General features: G+C 44.5%; 1 protein-coding gene across 1 annotated transcript in view; it reads right to left on the reverse strand.

The window, feature by feature from the left end:
* Window positions 1–8,465: 8,465 nt before the first annotated feature.
* The window catches only part of LOC119456354 (uncharacterized), a 90,463-nt gene continuing 79,631 nt past the window's right edge, over window positions 8,466–19,297 (reverse strand). Inside the window, exons 4-8 of the mRNA XM_037718067.2 lie at window positions 18,311–18,444; window positions 17,396–17,606; window positions 16,726–16,859; window positions 14,405–14,627; window positions 8,466–11,221 (exon numbers count right to left, since the gene is read on the reverse strand). Of these exons, the coding sequence (XP_037573995.1) occupies window positions 11,145–11,221; window positions 14,405–14,627; window positions 16,726–16,859; window positions 17,396–17,606; window positions 18,311–18,444 (779 nt within the window). The 3' untranslated portion in view covers window positions 8,466–11,144. The remainder of the gene's footprint in view (window positions 11,222–14,404; window positions 14,628–16,725; window positions 16,860–17,395; window positions 17,607–18,310; window positions 18,445–19,297) is intronic.

The following is a 19,297-nucleotide window of genomic DNA, read 5'->3' on the forward strand; positions in this document are numbered from 1 at the left end:
TGCAAGAAGAAGTCACCCAGCAAGAAGAAGTAAGACCCTTGCTAAGAGCTCTCGCATCTGGCGGCTTTGTCAACTACCCCAGGAAACACCTGTTTGTGACGAGGCAAGACAGCGACACCGGAGTGATCCGAAAGACGCACCCTGCAGAAGCGCTCGGAGCACTTTGAACATCGGGACTTCTGCAGGAGTCGAGTGTTCCACGTGGTTGCCCTGTCGTTTCCAAGTGACGTAAGGTTCCTGTTATTCGTAGCTGACCCACGTAATTAAACCGCTGCACCGCGTTTCTTTACCTTTGCTTTTCAGAGATTCACACCTTTGATAAATGTCCGTGTGTTTCTCTCTTTCTCTCTCTAGGCATATTTGTGGCATTAAGCTTGGCGTATGAGTGTGCGTGTGTATGAGTTAGAGAGAGAGAAACGAAGAGGGAAAGGCAGGGAGGTTAACCAAGGACGTGCCCGGTTGGCTACCCTACAAGGTTAGGGTAGCCAACCGGGGTAGGGAACGGTAGGGGAGGGTTGGCTACCCTACCCTCCCCCCCCCCCCTTGGGGGGGGGAGGGAAGGGGAATGTATGAGTTAGCGTGCGTATGTATAGTAAGCATGAAAAGTTTGAGGAGCGCGGGATCTGAAAGAACGCCGAATTTTCGAGCAGCATTGCGTGGCCGTGGCCAGTAAAACCAAGCAACAAATATACTGTTTACATATGAAAGTACAGCCTAGAGCACTGCACGGGCCGATTTTTTCAGCCCGGGCCCGGCCCGGGCCCGTTTTTACGTTGGGCTGCCCGCCCGAGCCCGATCAAAACTTTTATGGCAAGAACCGGGCCCGGCCCGGGCCCGGAAATAATCTACGTTACCCGCCCGGCCCGGCCCGCCACCCCTTTACCTTAGGCCCGAGCCCGGCCCGAGCCCAACTCGAAACCGGCCCGAACCCGGCCCGAGACCGAAAAATAATGTTTTCCAGAGTTGAGACGCCCGAGAATAACTCACTGCACGTTACATGCACACCACCAGAAAGCCCGAGCCCGGCCCGGGCCCGCGTCAAAAAGCACACGCCGTGCCCGAGCCCGGCCCGAGCCCGTGAAAAAACTGTTCTACCCGGCCCGGCCCGGCCCACGGGCCGGACCGGGCCTGGGCTTTCGGGTAAGCCCGAGCCCGTGCAGTGCTCTAGTACAGCCTGCTATTCTAGGTACCAGGCAACGGGCCTAGGCTGCATAAATGTCATCTAAGATCGAACCGTCTGTAAATTTTTAACGACGATCTTACGTGTAGCACTTTAGTTCTCTGTTAACTCTGCGATGCCAGTGTGGAATATTGGGCGCGTTGATATACCATACTTGGCCGATAAATAGCGTAATGCCTACACAACACAAAACTGAGTGCTCTGTCGGTGCGCGTGCTTCTTCTTTTGTGTTGTGAGGATAATTGCGCTAACTATAAGCAAATAACATGTAATGCCGAAAGTATGATATACGCTACGCTGGACCCGATTCCTCGATTTTTTAATAAATGACGGGAAACTTAAAGCGTAGCCTTTCGTAGCGTTTTTAATACACTGGAGCGAATTCTCTGCCCCCCCCCCCCTCTCCCCTCCACGTTGTGGATAGTTCAGCAAATAAATTACTAATAAATTACTATTATTAATACTTTTAACTCAAATTACATCGCACTATTTTTCTTCTTTTTTTTCTTTTTTGTACAAACGTAGTCTCCCTCACCGGAAATAAAGGAGAGCAAGCTGTTCTAATTTTCGCTGACGTGGAGCTATGTTGGGCGTCACAGGATTGAAGTTCGGAAAGGAGCAAAGCCCACGAATCTTTCAGAGTATTCCTCAAAGCTTTTTACTTTGGTATTCTTACTTTGCGTCCTGCATTCGAGTCTGCAGGCAGAAGCAATGTATAAAGCAAACGTGTATAGGGTGAGATAAAAAGGGAGTATCGAGGATGTGGACTCTTTATTGACCATTTGATTAGCAGAGTGACGACGGGGACACCTTTTCAGCGTCGCCCCTGTACGAGTAACCGCTTTTACGACCAGTCGCCCGGGAATGCTCCGCGCGTCTTTATTATCGCCATCCTATTCGCTCCGCTTCCCTATCACTGCCTTATATATTTTTTTTCTTTATCATATTCTTCCGCTCTGCTCGCCGTACCTCCACACTGAATACTACTTTCGACGCAGAAGCTTCCAATCACTTATTTGCGTTGCGGGTTCTTAGTGAGCAAATGGAATGACTTGGACCGCTAGCCTTGGATCCATTCAGAATAGGATTTTCGAAGTCTGTATGGGACACCTCTTGCTGTGACTTAATATGACCAGGTCTAACAAATCGAGGCACCATGTTTGAGTAGCTTTAGTTGAGAAAAGCCTCTTAAAAATCAATCAGTTAAAAAATATGATTGGGCAAGATAGGGGGATTGAAGCACGTTAAGAAACGGCTAGCGAATTTTGGATGCACTACCCTATACTTGCGAGAGGGACTCTGCGACGGATGTTAGATATTCCCTACAACCGCTGTAGATATTTATTACGTAATCATCGAGCTAACACGCTGGCATTTTGTTCTTGCTTTTAGATTGCTTTGTATTGAGACTTAGCTGTCAGAAGAGTTTCTTGTTTTGAGAAGAGAAGCCGTTGCTTTTGGTAAAGCAGTACAGCGAAGCGTGGACTAGGGATCTCTGGTCAACTTGAAGGTAGCAGTGCAAGCTATATGGGGTTGTATGGTCAATGTAGAATAATCGAAGAGCTAGCTGTGTAGAGAATGAAATGGTCTGTAAGTAATGCTAACATACGTCCAATATTCTGACCACACGTATTTTTGTTTTCATTCTATCTAACACATAAGCATTTGTTTGTCATAGTAATGTTTGTAGTAAATGCTGCTGAATTTAGGATGTTACTCAGCCTTTAAAGTGTGAAACTGTAACAATGTCTATGCGGAATTTGTGTGAATATTTGACATGGTAACCCAATATGCCTTTGGCAGCGTACTGAAATCCTGAGATATACTCCCGGCGATTGCGCATGTCAGTGTATCCTAATCAGATATATATATATATATATATATATATATATATATATATATATATATATATATTAACTTTCTCTTCGTAATAAAGGTATTAGACACCGACAGCCTTCTCGATCGTTACTTATGTGCTACAGAAAAATGTAGGTTAATCTGAATAATGCTGCTTTCATAGTGAATTCGAAACCAAACGTCGGGAAATTAGTACTCATCAATGCTTTCGCAACACATAATTAGGTTTCGCGGCCGTAATTGTGCCTCACAAGGATGAGGAATGTCGAGACACCGATGACATCATCACAAAGACGAGATTATGAAGTCATGCGATTAACATCACCGTGTATAAACAGTTGTCTTTCGCGAGTGCCCCATGTGTCCATGACTGACTGGTTCGTGCTGTCTTACCTTGAGCAAGCGCAGATAACGCTTGCGTCTTCCTTCTTGCCTGCCACTGGGCGACCATGCGGTTGATAATGAGCATTTCTCTTGTCCTGTTCGTTCCTATTTGTGTCCGTGTTTGTATGTCTGTCTTTCAGAAACACGAACATGGCTGGCTTCATAACTCTGAGGCTCTAAAAGAAGCTGGAAAAAGCACTTCGACAAGAAGAATTGCCAAAATCAAAAGCGATGAAGGTACCATGTGCATTCTAGATGTTGCCCATTTCTTGATTATCCGGCGGCATTCAAGGTGTTTCTTTTTTCTTTTTTTTTTTTGTGTGTATCAAAACGCATGTTCTCCAAAATTGTAATTCACTTCTCTGTGCAGCAGAGCATGCAAAACTTCTTTTTTTGGAGAAAGATATTAAAATACAGAGAGTTTACGTGCGCGGTTATTCATTTCGACTTCAAATGCCAATCACAGCGAGCACAATACAGCCAGCAGCGCCGAAGAAAAAAAAAACATTCCAACAACACTCTGCTGCAATCCCGCTATTGCAGTATTTCACATTTAGTCCTTCTATGCAAGCCGCGCTTTTAATGCAAGCTGAAGGAAGCTGAATGAGATGAGGAACGTGTTTCTGACGGGACGAGCAGCCTGCGAATTTCCAGCTGTTTTGATTTGTCGGGTTTGTGTTCCATCATATGGTCTCTGCTGTGTGGCTCATCTCCAATTTCTCGTTCTTGAGCTGCGGTGATTGCTTGGCTTAGATGGCAGGGTCTTTTTTTTTTACGTCGTTGACATGACTGTGGTGATGAATATTCAGGCTGTACTGCGTTACGTCTGTGTTTCCGTGTTACTTCAATAAAATATTGCTCCTAAATGGAACAAAATTGTGCTAAAAGTGCATTAGGGCGGCCATAGGAAAAAAAATTGAAAAGACGGAACACTACACGCAATCAATCTAGCTTTGAAATGCGTACCACGTGTCGTGCAGGTGCCCATAAAAATTATACGCTATATTTCAATTTGTTCTTCCTTTTTGTTACCTGCTAACATGCTAAAAATTCCTCGAGGGTTTTATACGAGCCTTCTTTCTTATTGTGCATTCAGCCATGAAACTGTACATTTTAGTTTAACAATTTCGCGTCGGTCTGCGGTTTCTTTGAGGCCTCATATACATGTGCGTCATTTGTGCTAACGGTTAAACTTTAGCATAGCTGCACTTGCCTAGTAATAAAAAAAATATTGCCAATTTTGTTTGAAGGCGAACAATTGAAAGCTAATGTAATGTTTAGCGTTGCGTTGAAGGCGTTTCAGAAAGCTGCCTTGATGAGGAGCACCGTTATGGAGAGGCGTTGCAGGCGTCGGCTTCTCGATCGTGCACGAGGTTAGACGGAAGGAAAATCGTCGGTGTTCGAAGCGCTCAAAAAAAGATTCTATCTGAAGCTTGATGTCTGCTGTCCGTTCCGCTAAGACCACTGTATGTACCATGGTGTAGTTTGCACATAGCTGCTCAACAGGAACGATTATATGCGCGCGCACAACGGCTTGTGCCAGCCGCGGAAACCATAATGGTGTCCTTGGCTCTGGCCGAGCCGATTGAGTGGGGTGCGATGGTGCGTCTACTTGTCATCGTCGCATTTGCAGCCAAACGCACTGCGCGTCTTCAAGACCTAAACCTCCGCGCGCAGGCCACACGTGCATTTCGACATCGTGACACCACGGCGACGCCAACGGCGAAGGCGCAAACGTGTCTCAAGCGTCCTTACAATTGCTGTCACACTGTAGTATCTGCGCAAAATGAGGCGTACGAGTAGAGTGCACTAGAACGATGCCTTGTACAACACCCCACCTAATGAACATATATACATATATAGGACCACTTACCTGCTACAAATAGAGCCGCAGTCGCTTACAAAATGACAGGTGCATCAACGCACCAGCCAGCAGTCCTCGTTAATTTCTCCTCGACTTCTGTATGTGTGCCATGTTTATCTCGTAGGCACATTTCAGTACCTCTTTCAGAAAAATATCTTACATATCTCCTACCTCTCCCCTACCGAACCACTCGCTACCTGGTTTCCCATATATATATATATATATATATATATATATATATTATATTTTTGGTGTCGGTTTTATGCGTGCCATAGAGGGACATATTGTTAAGCCGACATCTCTTTCGGTATAGCGGTGTGCAAGATCCAATGCAAAAGAGGGTAGAACAACATTTCCAAGATAACAGAAGAGCTGGTAGCTCGAAGCCATCTAGTTAAAGCCCCCCAAAAAAAGCCCAGACACAATTACACCTCGAGGAAAACTAGAACAACGTGTTCACCTTTGCTTCATGGCCATGGAGAGTACATTCGTAGAAAAATACAATTGATGTTAAATGCGTAGAATATTATTATAGAAATTCATAATTTATGAATTTGTTTGCTGAACAATCAGCAAATGAAAAGTTGATCCGGCGTATCAAAAGCGCTACTATGGGTTTTGCGTCATGTTTCCCGCACCTAAATATGAATTTTGAGGTATCAAACTCAGCGTAAGAAAGATTATACGATGTGCTTTGTGGGTTTCCGGTATCGGGCGGATGGCCGGATGTGTAGAAGTGAAGATTGTGAAGCAATAAGCTACAAATACCAGTCATTGCCTCATGGCTGCGAGCTTTGTGGATCATTATTATTTAATCTGAAAGGCCTTAGTCGTAGGCTGCTGGCTCCCGCTCAGCGCCGGCGCGTGCCTAAACATGCAGACTCTGTTTCGAACATGTGGTGTGATATGTCGCCACCGTCGCCTAAGCCTTGATGCCCTATGCGCTAATTTGGAAAGCATCATATTATAAATGACGCGTTATCAGATATCTTAAACGCTATTAGAGTTTCCTTAAGCGTGGCAGCGTATGTCTCACGCCCGTGGACAGCGCTTGCATCGCACAGCCTAGTTCTCCTCAACCCTTGAGCAGTAAAAACGCAAGTTCAGGGAGGAGGGAAGAGTGGACATGCTGCGCATTTCAAGTTGAAAGCTTAACTAAGAAACCGCCACTTATTGTGAAAAGCATGCTACAAGAACAAAAGCAATACTGTAGATTAAGCATGCCTGTTCAGACTACGTACGGACAAACTTACGCGAGTTTGTGCAGACGAACGGTACTCGCACGGCAGCGAATGAGCGTGCGAGCGAGACAAGACGATAAGCAGAAAGGAAACGCAGAGTCGAAGGCCGCAGCGCACAACGGCAGCAGCGGAGATTTCTCAGGGGCCCCATAAAAACCCAGCCGAGGTGATTTGGTACGAGCGATGCAGCGGCGCCATCGGCTCGCTCTGACAATGCGGAGGATCCGCCCCTGTGAACGACGTTCCGAATATCGGCTATTCAGCTCTGCCTGCCACCGAAGAGAATGCTCCGTCGAAGAAGGACGTTAGCATCGTTAGTTAGCTTATTTTTTCCTATTATCACGCCGCACTATGAAAATTGAACATCTAGCAGCCACACTGTGCGAACGTATAAAAAGGAAGCGCAGCAATAGCTCCGTAAGAAAATGTGCTGCGTGCTACTTTGTTCCCCCGCACACAGTTTTTTTTTTTCTGTGCTTCTACAGATTCCTGCCACCGAATAACCTCCGCGGACCGGGGAAGTATGCAAATGACATTTTGCTTCCTCTCTCCTGTTCCAGCAGTTACGCGGAGGAGCTAGTACTTCTGTACTTTTGTTTTGTTCTCGTCGATAACTGCCTTTTGCGGAGAACCGCTGGTATGTTCCGAAGTCTCTCCTGCCTCTTCAATTGACATCTCGCCCCTTCTCCTCTAACCTTCTCTCCTTGTTCTACTGCCCATTTCGTCATCATCGTCGGTCGACTTGTCGAGCGGAAAAGACGCACGCGCCCCGGAAGCACATCGCCCATTCCCTTCCGTGCAAGGGTGTCTAATAAGAAGCCCGTAGGGACCGACGAAGGCGACAATGACGACGACTGTACTGCGCTTCGAGACTGCGCAGCGAGCCAGACTTGAACAGAGATAGAAAAAAAAAAGTGGTCTCGCTAAACAGGCCTGCAGGCCGCTGTCGCCGTTTTCAGATCTTCTTTCGCGGCCACTCGGCAATGGAAAAAAAGCTCCAGTGTCCAGAGAGCCTGATATCGAAAGGAAGGAAAAGGAAATGGGGCAAAACAAAAGGGGCCCAGTCGGCGCGAAATTGTGCCGAAGGGAGAACGCGAAGGAGCGAACCAGAGGGCACCTCTTTTGCGGCTGAAAGACTGTCGCGGTTGGTCTTTAACAAGCCGCGATGATTGTTTAAAGCCTTCGCCGTCGTCACAGGGTCCCGCCACTGCGCGGCGCTGGTGGCGCCAGCTGCACGCGCCCGTAATGGTGCCCGCAGGAGGAGCGAACGGCTAGGAGCCGTTTCGTTGAGTGCCACGGCTTTGGAGTTGAGAACGCCCTCTGCAGCCGTCTTTGGGCGGCTTTGAAATCAGGACGCCTCAAAGTAGGCCTACTGCTGTGTTCGCCAATTTTTGTGTTGTCACGACTTGCGACAGCATTTTCCTGCAACTTATTCCCTCGATGAACACCAGATGAACGGTGAAAAAACGCTCTTATGTGTTAAGCGTTTTGCTTTGCTAGGGTATCTATAAAAGCTTATGCGAGTTGTTTTGAAGAATTTTGAAGCATATATTGACGTTATAGAGTGACAGGTACCGTACACGAAGCACATAATACGGATGTTGTTAATGCGCTATGATGACTGGTGTTCTCATTCTGATACAATTTTCATAATACCTTCGTGAACTTTTTGAAGTAAAAGAAAGCAATTTATGTGCAGCTCTTGTCTTGTAAACTTCTTGTGATGCGTTCGTTTTTCTCATCACTGATATGTTACAGAAATTATACACAAATTGTAAGCACGAAAATCTCGTAGCCAACGGCTTCGAATAAACCCACAGTGCCTATGCTTCCTTGACTGATCCTTGACACTGCTTTCTATCAAGCGAGATGTGCAAGAGTGTCTGAGTATATAAAAAAAAAACACACACAAAGTTGAGAGACGACAAATATTCGTATAGACACTGGAGAAACATAACAGCTTATTTGTTTATTGTTCAGACGTAGTGACGCATTTTTACACTTGTACAGGCACCCACACAGCATCCAAACGTGAACGATAAGACACACAAACAAAGTTCCACTCTCGAAGCTGTAATTTAGCGTGCAGTCTTTCTAAATTTACAAGTTCAATCAATTGCAATGAAAACGCTTTCGCCTGAGTGGGGGAAAGTACAGGTCTTTCAAAAGGAATAAAAAAGAACGTAGTTTCTCGACAAAAATAACTCGCTATGTAATACTTGGTAATGTCGCCGCGCAACAATCGTCAATAGGTTTTCACTTTTAGCGTTTATTTTTCAAATATAGAAACGACAAAATGGTGCGATATTTATGACAAGCACAGCTCTGGTATTTTCATAACATATTTACATAATCACACACGCTAACACATTCTCTCCGTACATCCTTAGCAACGTCAATAGTTTCCGCTACCTCATCGCGTCTCCCCGAATCAATTATCTGCTCGTGTCGGGCCAAGTGATAAAATTGAATGGAAATTTCGTGCAGTTGGCACAAGATCCCGAGAGAAACAAGAAAAAAAAAGCAAGCAGCAAACACAGAGTACACAGCATCTAGCTTCGTATGTATTTACTTGCGCTTTTGTCATACAATGGTTTATGGCTCCTGATGATTTGAAAACACTTCAAAAGCGCACACACAGCATGACACTCTAAGCAGCGGCTCGGCATACACGCCTTTTACGGTGAGCGTTACAGTATTCAGGTGGAACTAGCCTTGCATAGCAGGCTGGTAGCGGGACCGCCTCAGCGTTATCGTGAACGAATAGATGGAGAGAGACAAAGTCATTGTGAGACGGACAGCCTAAAGACAGCATGTCAACACTGACATGGTGTAAGAAGAAGCCTCTCCTTCAGCACTGCTCTCTAAATACATGAGGATGTAGAAGTGGTTCCCCGGAAATGGCAGAAAGTATAGGGACTGAAACGTGTTTCTTTAACCCTGTGCAAAATGCAACAGAAGGTATTTTCCCCTTGTAAAGACAGGTATTTATTTAGTGTAGTCTGTCTTCCTACCTGTCACATAGTTTAACCATACAACTAGTCAGAAATTTTTATTTTTACCTAGGATTTTGTAGCGGTTGTTCGCCAAAACTTTCTTTCAAATTTTACGCGACGAGCGTGACAATTCTGACTCTGCTGCAATTGTGACGACGTGAATTTGGACCAGTTTGGAGGCTTCAGCAGACGCAACGAATAGACATTCCACACCTGTCCTTCCTGTCTAGGTAATTATTTCTGACGTGACGTTTGAATAAACATGTTACCAATTGACCGAAGATGTCTGAAAAGTCTTGAACCCACGATAGCATGACATTTCTATAAATCCCTAAACTGTATTTTCAACAAAATGAAACCGAAATGATTCACAAAACTCAGGCGCAGGGAATGCACTTTTGCATTGCCAATGTATTCAGACTTAAACATTGAGCCTCGGCCTGAGGTAAGGCTTCCTCCTGAATGAGCGAGCTGATTGGGTCACACCGCACTCTTTTGGCCCGTTATGTGAAACAGTAAAACACGTGGCCCCGGTGACGCCGCGGGCTCGAAATGGTTGAACATACAACTGAGTAAACTTGTTTTTTATGTTACAGAATATTCATCATCCTAACTTTCGAAAGCTACAGAATGTCAATAAGTCATTCATTCGTGGCATCACGCATTGGAGTTTAAACTGTAAGTGATGGATGACCAGAACCGCAGGAAGTGGCTCTCCTTGCCCTCAGAAATACCCAGAGCTCGAAACGTTAGCTTCCATCTGTCATGTGAACACAATGTAAACGCCAAAGCCTATCAGCGGGGTTGGTTAATTGTGGTTTTCAATTGCATTAAGCCATGCGATATTAGTGCAGCTATGTGTTGAACATGTTATTGCCCTGAATGAATGTCCGCGAAGAGGAAAACGTTGATGTTTCACCTATGAGTTTTGGGGCCACTGAAGTACTGCATTTTATTTCATAGCAACTGTATTGCAAGCTGTTATCTCCTCTAATTGCGAATTTTCGAGACCTAAGTTTTACGATGAAGTGTTGTGATTCAGAGGTGAATATTATGTGCGCGCACATTTTTAACCACCTATAATGTACGTCTTATATTTGCTTATAATCGGGAAGAAATCGTAAAGCATCCAACTCTGACAGCTCTGTTCAGATAATTCACGACTTTTTGTACTACCATAGTATTAAATCTTTTAACGCTGCTTCTACGACAGTCTAGCAATGTCTTAAACGTAGTGTTCTATTATAGACCGGACCATTTGCCCAATGTGTTGCGTTACTCGCAACGATAGCCTAAATTCTTCTCAGTCTTTGAGCGGCAAGAATCGGACAAAGAAAGATATGAGGCTGGTATTATGTCACTGACTTCCAAACCTGGCGTGACCTCTAGCACGAGAAACTTACGCTGCCAGCGCTCGGTTGCGTATTGTAGCATTTTCTCATGAGAGACGGCACACCCTTGCGGGCTGCGTCTCAATCTAGTTGGCACGAATGGAGAGGCATGACACGGCTTCGTGGTCGTAGGGGAACGCGCAAGGTCTCAGCAGAAGAAGAACCAGGGCCATAGGCACGCGGCGAGTTGCTGCTTGTACATCTCGAATCCAGCCATCGCAGCGATGTCAATCATAGCTCCAGGAGAGCGAAGCAGATGAGTAGGCTGGACAGGAAGGGAGCCAGCACGGACATCCCTTCGTTGGACGCTGCGCACATTATCGGAGTCCGGGAAAGAAACGGAGGTGGGAGGAAGGGGGGAAGCACGAGGAGGAGAACGTCATTACTATTTGCATTTTGTAGGTGACAGCAGTGTGGTTCTCAACAAAGCACTCAGCTCGCCTCTAAAGTCATGTCACACAAGCTCCGTGCAGAGCAAATGTAGAGAGTCGCAAAGCAAGCAATTAATGCCTACTAAGTAGTAGAAGTTTATTTGTTTCCCGCAATCTTTCTCTGTAGAACGGCCGTGATTCCGAGATGGAAAGCAACGCACGTCTAGGTGGCGCCTTTCGAATGTTCTTTTTCTCTTTCTGAAATACTCAACTTTTCAGTCAACAGCTCTCCGATCCTCTAAGACCACTTGAAATTGATGGTAATGATTCAACCATTGTGCACTTCTTCAGAGAACAAGAAAAAAAAATACCTTGCTGCTTTGATATAGCGAAATAGCCTAACTAAGATAACTGAATACTCGTTTAAGTTCTGAGACTGACGCAATGAGAACTCGCGAACAGATGAAAGAGAAATAGTCACGCATCTTGCGTACGTTCTACAAATTTAAGTAAATTAAAACATAGTTGTACAAGTAATTAACAAGTCTAAATTATGGTGCATTGTTCATTGATGGTATCATTTTTATATAAAGTCAACGCAGAATATGCAAAGTTAAACAATTAGGTCTCGAGTTTATTGATTTATTGTTTATTTAGATAAACATTGTCTGGGATGAAGCGGCTAAAGGTACATTCAAGTGCCTGACGAAGGCCCCTCCATCAATGTATACATGCTACCATTTTGGATGCTACCGTTTAAGTGGACAAAGCTCTGTATGACAATGACCGTTCTGGTCTAGTATCCGCACTTTAATTTCAAATGGAGCAAACAGATTGTCGTATGACTGTGCTCTCATACTACCGTTTGTCGTAGTGTCTCAAATGGGACGAATATGTTTTATGTAAGACGTCTCTATCGATGCTGCGCACGTTTTGACAAGGTAATCTGATTATTGTGTGAACTCGCTGGAAGGCGCGGATCATAAAATCCACGTGTATTAAACCGTGCGTGTCAGCGCACGGAACGTGGATATTCTGGAAATATGCATCAGGGCATGCATGACCGCTGAGGAGCACGCGTAACGTATAGCTATGCTCAAACGTTGAGTTCACAGGAAACCGCATCAAAAGTCAATGACGCGGAAAAGCCATCACTACTATGCCCATTTTAACGCGACAGCGTTAAGGGACCCGTGTCGCAAAAAAATCTGGTGTCGGCGTGGATGTCGGCGTCCGTGGTGGAGAAAATCATCCCGAACCAACCCGACCGCGCAGGCCCTCCGCATGGCGCAAGGTGTTGGTGCAGGAGAAAATCATCCCGAACCACCCCGACCGCACAGGCCTTCCACGTGGCGCAAGGTTTTGGAGAACAAAAATTGAATTTCTCGCAGTGAAATTCGTCAGAAAAATGGCAAAGTACGACTTAACTACGACCTATAAACATAGTGGCGTCGGACTGTTATTTGAATGTACGATGAATGTACGAATGTACGATGAATTTCGGACTGTTATTTGAATGTACTAATGAATGTACGATAAACATAATTCTGTTACGAGGAAGCTCAAACACATAACCCTTTTCCAGCATTTCTACCATGCCAACACTGGCGTGCTCGGGTAGGCTACTTGCGAAAATCTTATGCAGATGGCGCTCGCATCCTCGGCAGGTCAAATTGGGACTTGGCCTAACTAATGCGTTTTGGACACGCGCGCGCGTCGGGGCAATAGCAAACAATTAATAAAATAATAAGAAGGTCCTAGGGCCTTAACATTTTAATATAAGACGACTTATATTGCCTCTGGAAAAACATCTCCCCAGCAATGCATTTCTGTTTAAATGTAAAGCCGACTTTACGGGTATAGGTGTAAGCTTAGTCTTTGTAAGCTGGCTTTCCCACGTTATGTGCTGCAGTGAAGCCTACTGAAAGAAAAATGCGATGCGAACGGGGCCCGATAACGCTATCGCGTTCCACTCCTAAAGGCGACGCTTAAGCGTCGTCGAATTTTTTAAGTGCTCAATACTACATTACATAAAGCAAGGTGTGCGCTTTACAACGCCTGAAACCTCCAACACCAACCTTTCACATGTTTTCACTATACAGATATAAAAACTTAACAGATATGGTAACCTTTATTAATTAAATCCGTAAAACAGCTACACTGGTTTTCGACTGTCCTACAACTACCCGCATTTCCTCTATGCTCTCACTACTACCGTGTGCGCACCGCACGACAAGAACAAGTTACCGCAGCCCTCCTAACCTTCTGTTCCACGGGCGTGACTGCTTTCCTTGTATTCATGACGAACCAAAGAGCACGCTGCCTGTTAAACGATCCTGACCCCGTGTACTGCAGCGTCCCCATGGCATAATGTCAGGTCTTCTGCCTATTGGTACCAGCTGCGGCTTGTATCTGCGGTGCACTAACTATGCTCAGATAAACCACTACTAAATCAGACTTCTTTGTTTTATAGCTGTTTTAAAACTAGCACAATCATCTAGAAGAACAAGCTTATGTACCTGCTGAGTTCCATACATGTAGGTGCTGCCGTTGACGTAGAGTGCTTGCTTATACATACACAAACAGCTGCTAAAATGCAAGTTATGCGGTTTATTGAGATTCAGCATTTTATAGTGACTTTCAGAACTTATATATCCGCAAGTTTTGTGCATTTTATTAGTATCTACACAAAATTTCTCAACCTGCTGCCATTTTCACCCCGATATTTTATTTTGCCCTCTTTCAGACACGCTGCCAATACTGCAAATCTTGCCAATATCCATGCATTACAACTGAATTAGCTTTTAGACTGATTGATCAATTAATTTATCAACTGCAAGGATGTCCTTTGCGATCGTATTATTCTGCCTGTTTTGTGTGTTTTTTCTTCGCTTTCTGTCAACCTGCCAATTCGACACTACTTGTTTTCCTTGCTTTTCGTATTTTCTTTGCTTTAAACAATACCACTGCTGTCATTGCTCACATAGCGCTGCGACATTCGGAATAAGTTAATAAATTAAATACAAGATTTGTTACACCGGAATCTTTGACAATTAACTGCTCTGGTAAAGAACTTCAGAAAGAGCGCAATTTAAAACAGATTACGCAAAGAAAGCCCACCATCGTCCGTGGGTGCCCTGAGTCCCGACATGGTTCGGTGCTTGTTCTTGATGCTGGCTTCTGCGCTGCTGGTATTCAGGACGTGCGATAAGGTGACCGTGCAGCGCAGGTGCATGCGTTCATCCTCGAAGTGCTCTGGTCGAACTCTGAAGCGTAAACCCAGTGACGCAGCATACCTCGGGTATCGCTGCAGCTCGTACCTCACCAGGTACTCGGGACGGGCCTGCGAGTGGCAACACTTGCATCATTATTTTTTTTTACTTTGACTGTGATGTTGACTTTATTTAGGCATGTATATACAAAGCAGTGCAACAAACCAAGGGCCGGAAAAGGAGACAGGCAATGCATGCCGCCTGAAGAGGCCTGGCCCCTTATCTTGCGTGATTATCTTTCACACCGAGTCCGACATTGAAGAACATTTGTGCTTCAATGCATAAAACGGTGTTAAGAAAGTAACTGGAACGCCAGTTCGGGAATTCATATCTACGAAACTGGTGTCATCCTGAGAATTCGTTCCAAGTGGATCCACCTTGCGAATTCCACGGCTAGAATTTGTAAATGGCGATATCGGCCATAAGGCAGTTAAAAGCCTAATTAGTTATTTTTGTGAAATATTCGATTATGCAATTCAATTTCTTGTGCATGTAATGTCCACCGCTTTGAGCAGGCCAGCTCATGAACTAGAATTGTGCTATCTACGACAGACAACTTTTAAACATTCCTGAAAGTGTTCGCTGAAAAAACCTGTATTGTGCGTGCATCTCTTCTCGTTCCTACTTGACGGTTGGGTAGCCTACACAAAATTCCAATTGCGCATGGTCCGTTTCGGGCTGCACAATATATGTGCATATGCCAGTTGAGAGAAGCGTCATAAATCTCTTCGAGAGAGAGAAAGATACAACGAGGTATTTTTTACAGTCTACCTGTGGTATGTCGTCAAGATGCTAAGACGACTCCAGAGCCGATCACGAAGCGAGGAACATGACGTGATGCAATTTCAGCATTCTTGCTGTAACTTCAGTAAACTTTCTTCAATTGAAGAAAAACGACCTCATCTTCTTTTCTACATATTATATTTTCTGCGATAAAGGGTATAGTTCCCTGAAATACTGAAATCAGCGAGAACAGAAAAAAAAGAAAGAAAAAACTTTTTTGGATATTGTTTTTATAGCAATATTGTTATTTAGATCGGAATGTAAAAAATGCAGTACGGCCCAACTGTAATCGAATAGCAGCAGAGTCCATATTTATCTTTCAGGTTAAGATCGAAGAGTAAGGTACGAGGGATCGTTGAGCTAAGTGTGCATGCTGTTTCTGTCGTGGACGCTTAATCTGGTTTCGGTCGTTAGGCGAACGATTCACTGCCCCCGCAGACCCCCAGCTTCAGCCTGGCCATGATGAGCTGATGCAGATGTCAGGCATCTTAAGTACTTCCCCCAAAATAATTATCCTTCGACGTCTTTATGTCACCGAGCTACAAGGTTGGACTACAAGAAGTGTGTAAAGTCGGCTGAAGTACTGATTGCTGCAACACCGCCAAATCTGGCCACTGCGCTAAAATTGAAGGCACAGTACCTATCACAAAGCCAGGTAGAACTATTTAAAAATTCCGGGGTGTTACGTTCGAAAATTACGAAATGATTATGAGGCATGCTGTAGTGGGGGACTACACCTGGGGCTCTTTACAGTGCACCCAATGCACGCTACAAGGACGTAATTACCAGCGCAACGCCGAAGCCACTGCACCACCACGGCGGCTTATATTCATTTCTTGATTGAGCTAACAGGACAAATTATGGTGAACGAAACATGTCCCCGTAACTCAGATGGTGAATTCGCTTATTGCGTGAAAATTGCGAAAGCGGACAGAGCTTGTTAATAATGAAAAGAAGGTTGTAGTGTTCATATGAATCACTGGCAAGATCAGTAAATGGTGCGGAATATATGGGACTATAGATTAGAGCCAATGCATGAAATTTGTATGCTGTTTCGTAATTTATGTAATTTAAAACAACTTAAATATGATAACTTACCGTGGTATTAGTGCCATTAGCATTCGACATCTAATGAACTGTCAAGGGCTAGGCGAGGGTAGCAAACCGGTCGCTCGTCTGGTTGACTTACTTTTCTTCTGCTTGCTTTCTCTCTAAAGCGAGGTTTACATTCTTAGTATATGCAGTTTTATGATATACAGCATATAATTTTTTAATGCTTCCCGAACATCTCGCAGCGTAAAACGCGTTTGCTTGCGCAGTTGATATTGCTAGATTTAATTCATCTGTCAGAGATAAAAGAACTGAAACGTCTGAGGTATAACTGACCTCTTTGTCGTTTATGAACCACGTGAGCTCCGGCGGTGTGTCGTACTCTGCAGACCTGCAGGTCAAATTCACGAGGTCGTTGATCCGGTACTTATGCTGGCCGCCTTCGATAACTGGGCTGTCAGGGCTCGTTTCTGCGATCATCATCCCCACGAAGCATGTGGTGGTGCAAAGAAAATAAATAAAATTTATTGCAGAATGTTGCTGCAAAACATTTCTAACATTTCTAATAATTCGTAAAAACAGAATAGGCAATTCCTGCGTTGCTGGCTTTTCAGAATATCAATGATGTGACAAAAACTTTATGAAGGTACATCTTCAGGGCCGTAATGTAGTACTCAATAAAGAAAAGAGCTTCATACTTTGTCATTAAGATTGTATCAGGGCTCACAAAGAGCGTTGTTTAAAGATAAGAATAGTTCAGAAGGCTAATCTGAATGACTAGTTTTAAATTTGAAAGTGCTGCTGAGTAACAACGTTGCAAAGGGCCACAATTTCTTCCCGTTCAGCGGCCTTGGAGTTGGTTTATTTGGCGTACACGTCAAAAGAAGCGTTACTTCTTATCGGGACAAATTTGAAATTATTAGTGTCATCATCATCTGTCATTAAAACTATCAAACGTTCCACATTGCGCTCCGCTAAGATGCCAATAGGGCAATTCGTCGCTTACCTGGGTACGGTATGGATGGCACCGTGTCACCGACAATGAGCTCTTCGCTGGACGTGAGGTACACTTCAGAGATGACGCTCACACACTTCAGTCGCAGCCAGCTTCCCGCCATGTGGTGCGGTCGCAGTGTGAACGAGAGCGCTGCGCCCGAACTCTGCAGCCCCTCCGAGTCGTACAGGGTCTCCAGCTCGCGCACGTCTGTGAACGGCACCTGCGTCGACCACCAGTGCGCGCACGCGCTGAGGTGTAGGCGACGAAAGAATGGAAAGGTTCGCAACGTCTCAAAATACTCCTACGTGTCAGAACCATACAGCTTCCCTCGGTTACGAAAAAGTCAGCAGCGAAACGACATTCATCTTCTTAGATGCAACCGATTGGCTTTTCACTCCGTCCAACAGAAGTTTCAAGATTGTAGTTGGACAAGCTTAGTTACCTCCTCTCTGTTACCATACATCCCATAATTTCTTTTGGGGTGCTAGGTGGAGAATTATTTTTCAAGCGGGCTAAGTAAAAACAACGTGTCAGCCGCATAGTGGCCAATATATTTAACCCACAGAGTTTTTAAACTGCCTCAACTGCTTGGGGCCGGTGATAACGCTTCGAACTTGCTCTTGTATAGCTTGCGCGAGCTCGTAATAGCATATGCATGACTTCATCTATCTATCTGTATATATATATATATATATATATATATATATATATATATATATATATATCTGTCTAAACTAACTATTTATCTAAACTAACTACCTATATTATCTATCTATGTATACTAACTCGATTTAACGCAACCATTTCATTCATTTCATTCATTCATTAAACGCAACCTGTAAATCTCTTTTTCAGGAAGATTTGAACTAAACATTCTCGTGATATGCACCAATAGCAGTTGCGCGTGCTCATTTTGCCACCCACCTCTTGGTCATTGACGAGCCAGACGAGCTTAGCGGTCGGAAGTGAGTACGGAGCTCTGCAAGAGACATCAACACGCTCCCCGACGCCGTATTTGGCTCGCGTACCTCGTATGGTGGGTGGACGCTCGGGGATCACTGTGGCAAAAGAGAAAGAAAAAGGAAACATTGAGAGTTGGAGAAAAATGGAAAGGCAGAGATGTCCGCCGGACGCATGCCCGCTTTGCTACCGTTCCCGAGAAACGGGAGAAAAAAGAAAAAAAAAAAGAAGGGTGAGAAAGAACATTAGGCTGCGCATACATCACACCTACAGAAAAAGTAACTGAGGTCAGACGAGCTCAAAAGTTGCAGTAACCTTCGCGTTCCTTCGTTATGCTAGAATACGTATGCGCCATTGTTCCTGCCAGTTTTTATCTCCACAATACCAGCAATATAACGATATCCACGCTATTGGTAGTCTCTCGTGGCCTCTCTGGGGCGTATTTGTTATTTGGTAATCTGTTGGTAATGCCTTATGCCTGGCCAGCAGTGGAACACCCGAAAGCTATTTGCTGTAACGTTCGATCTGTCCATGTGAAAGCAAACTTGAATGTGTACATAGAAAGCGCGGTCCGCGATACAATAGCGTGTCTGCCTCGATCAACAATGAATTTCACATGGCATGATCTTTTCTACCCAACACCCAGATTTGAACGGATTCTTCCAATGCTTTAGTATATTATCCCTAATATATTATACAGATTCAATTATTAACGTCTATCCGGGGCTACTATATGAGAATCGATAAGCATTTAGCTTTTACAACTGTATAACTTTCTTTAAAAATTTATCTGTACGCCTTGTTTAAATATCGGCATTGGGTAACAAACAACGGTCCGAAATGTTAGTGCACTTATTGTTGACTGAATAGATAACGGTAGGAACATAATTTCATGACGAGACAATATTCGTCTGTCACGTCGGCAAGATGTACTCGAACATGAAAATAAAT

This window comes from Dermacentor silvarum, chromosome 6 (genome assembly GCF_013339745.2).
Source record: "Dermacentor silvarum isolate Dsil-2018 chromosome 6, BIME_Dsil_1.4, whole genome shotgun sequence".
Lineage (NCBI taxonomy): Eukaryota > Metazoa > Arthropoda > Arachnida > Ixodida > Ixodidae > Dermacentor > Dermacentor silvarum.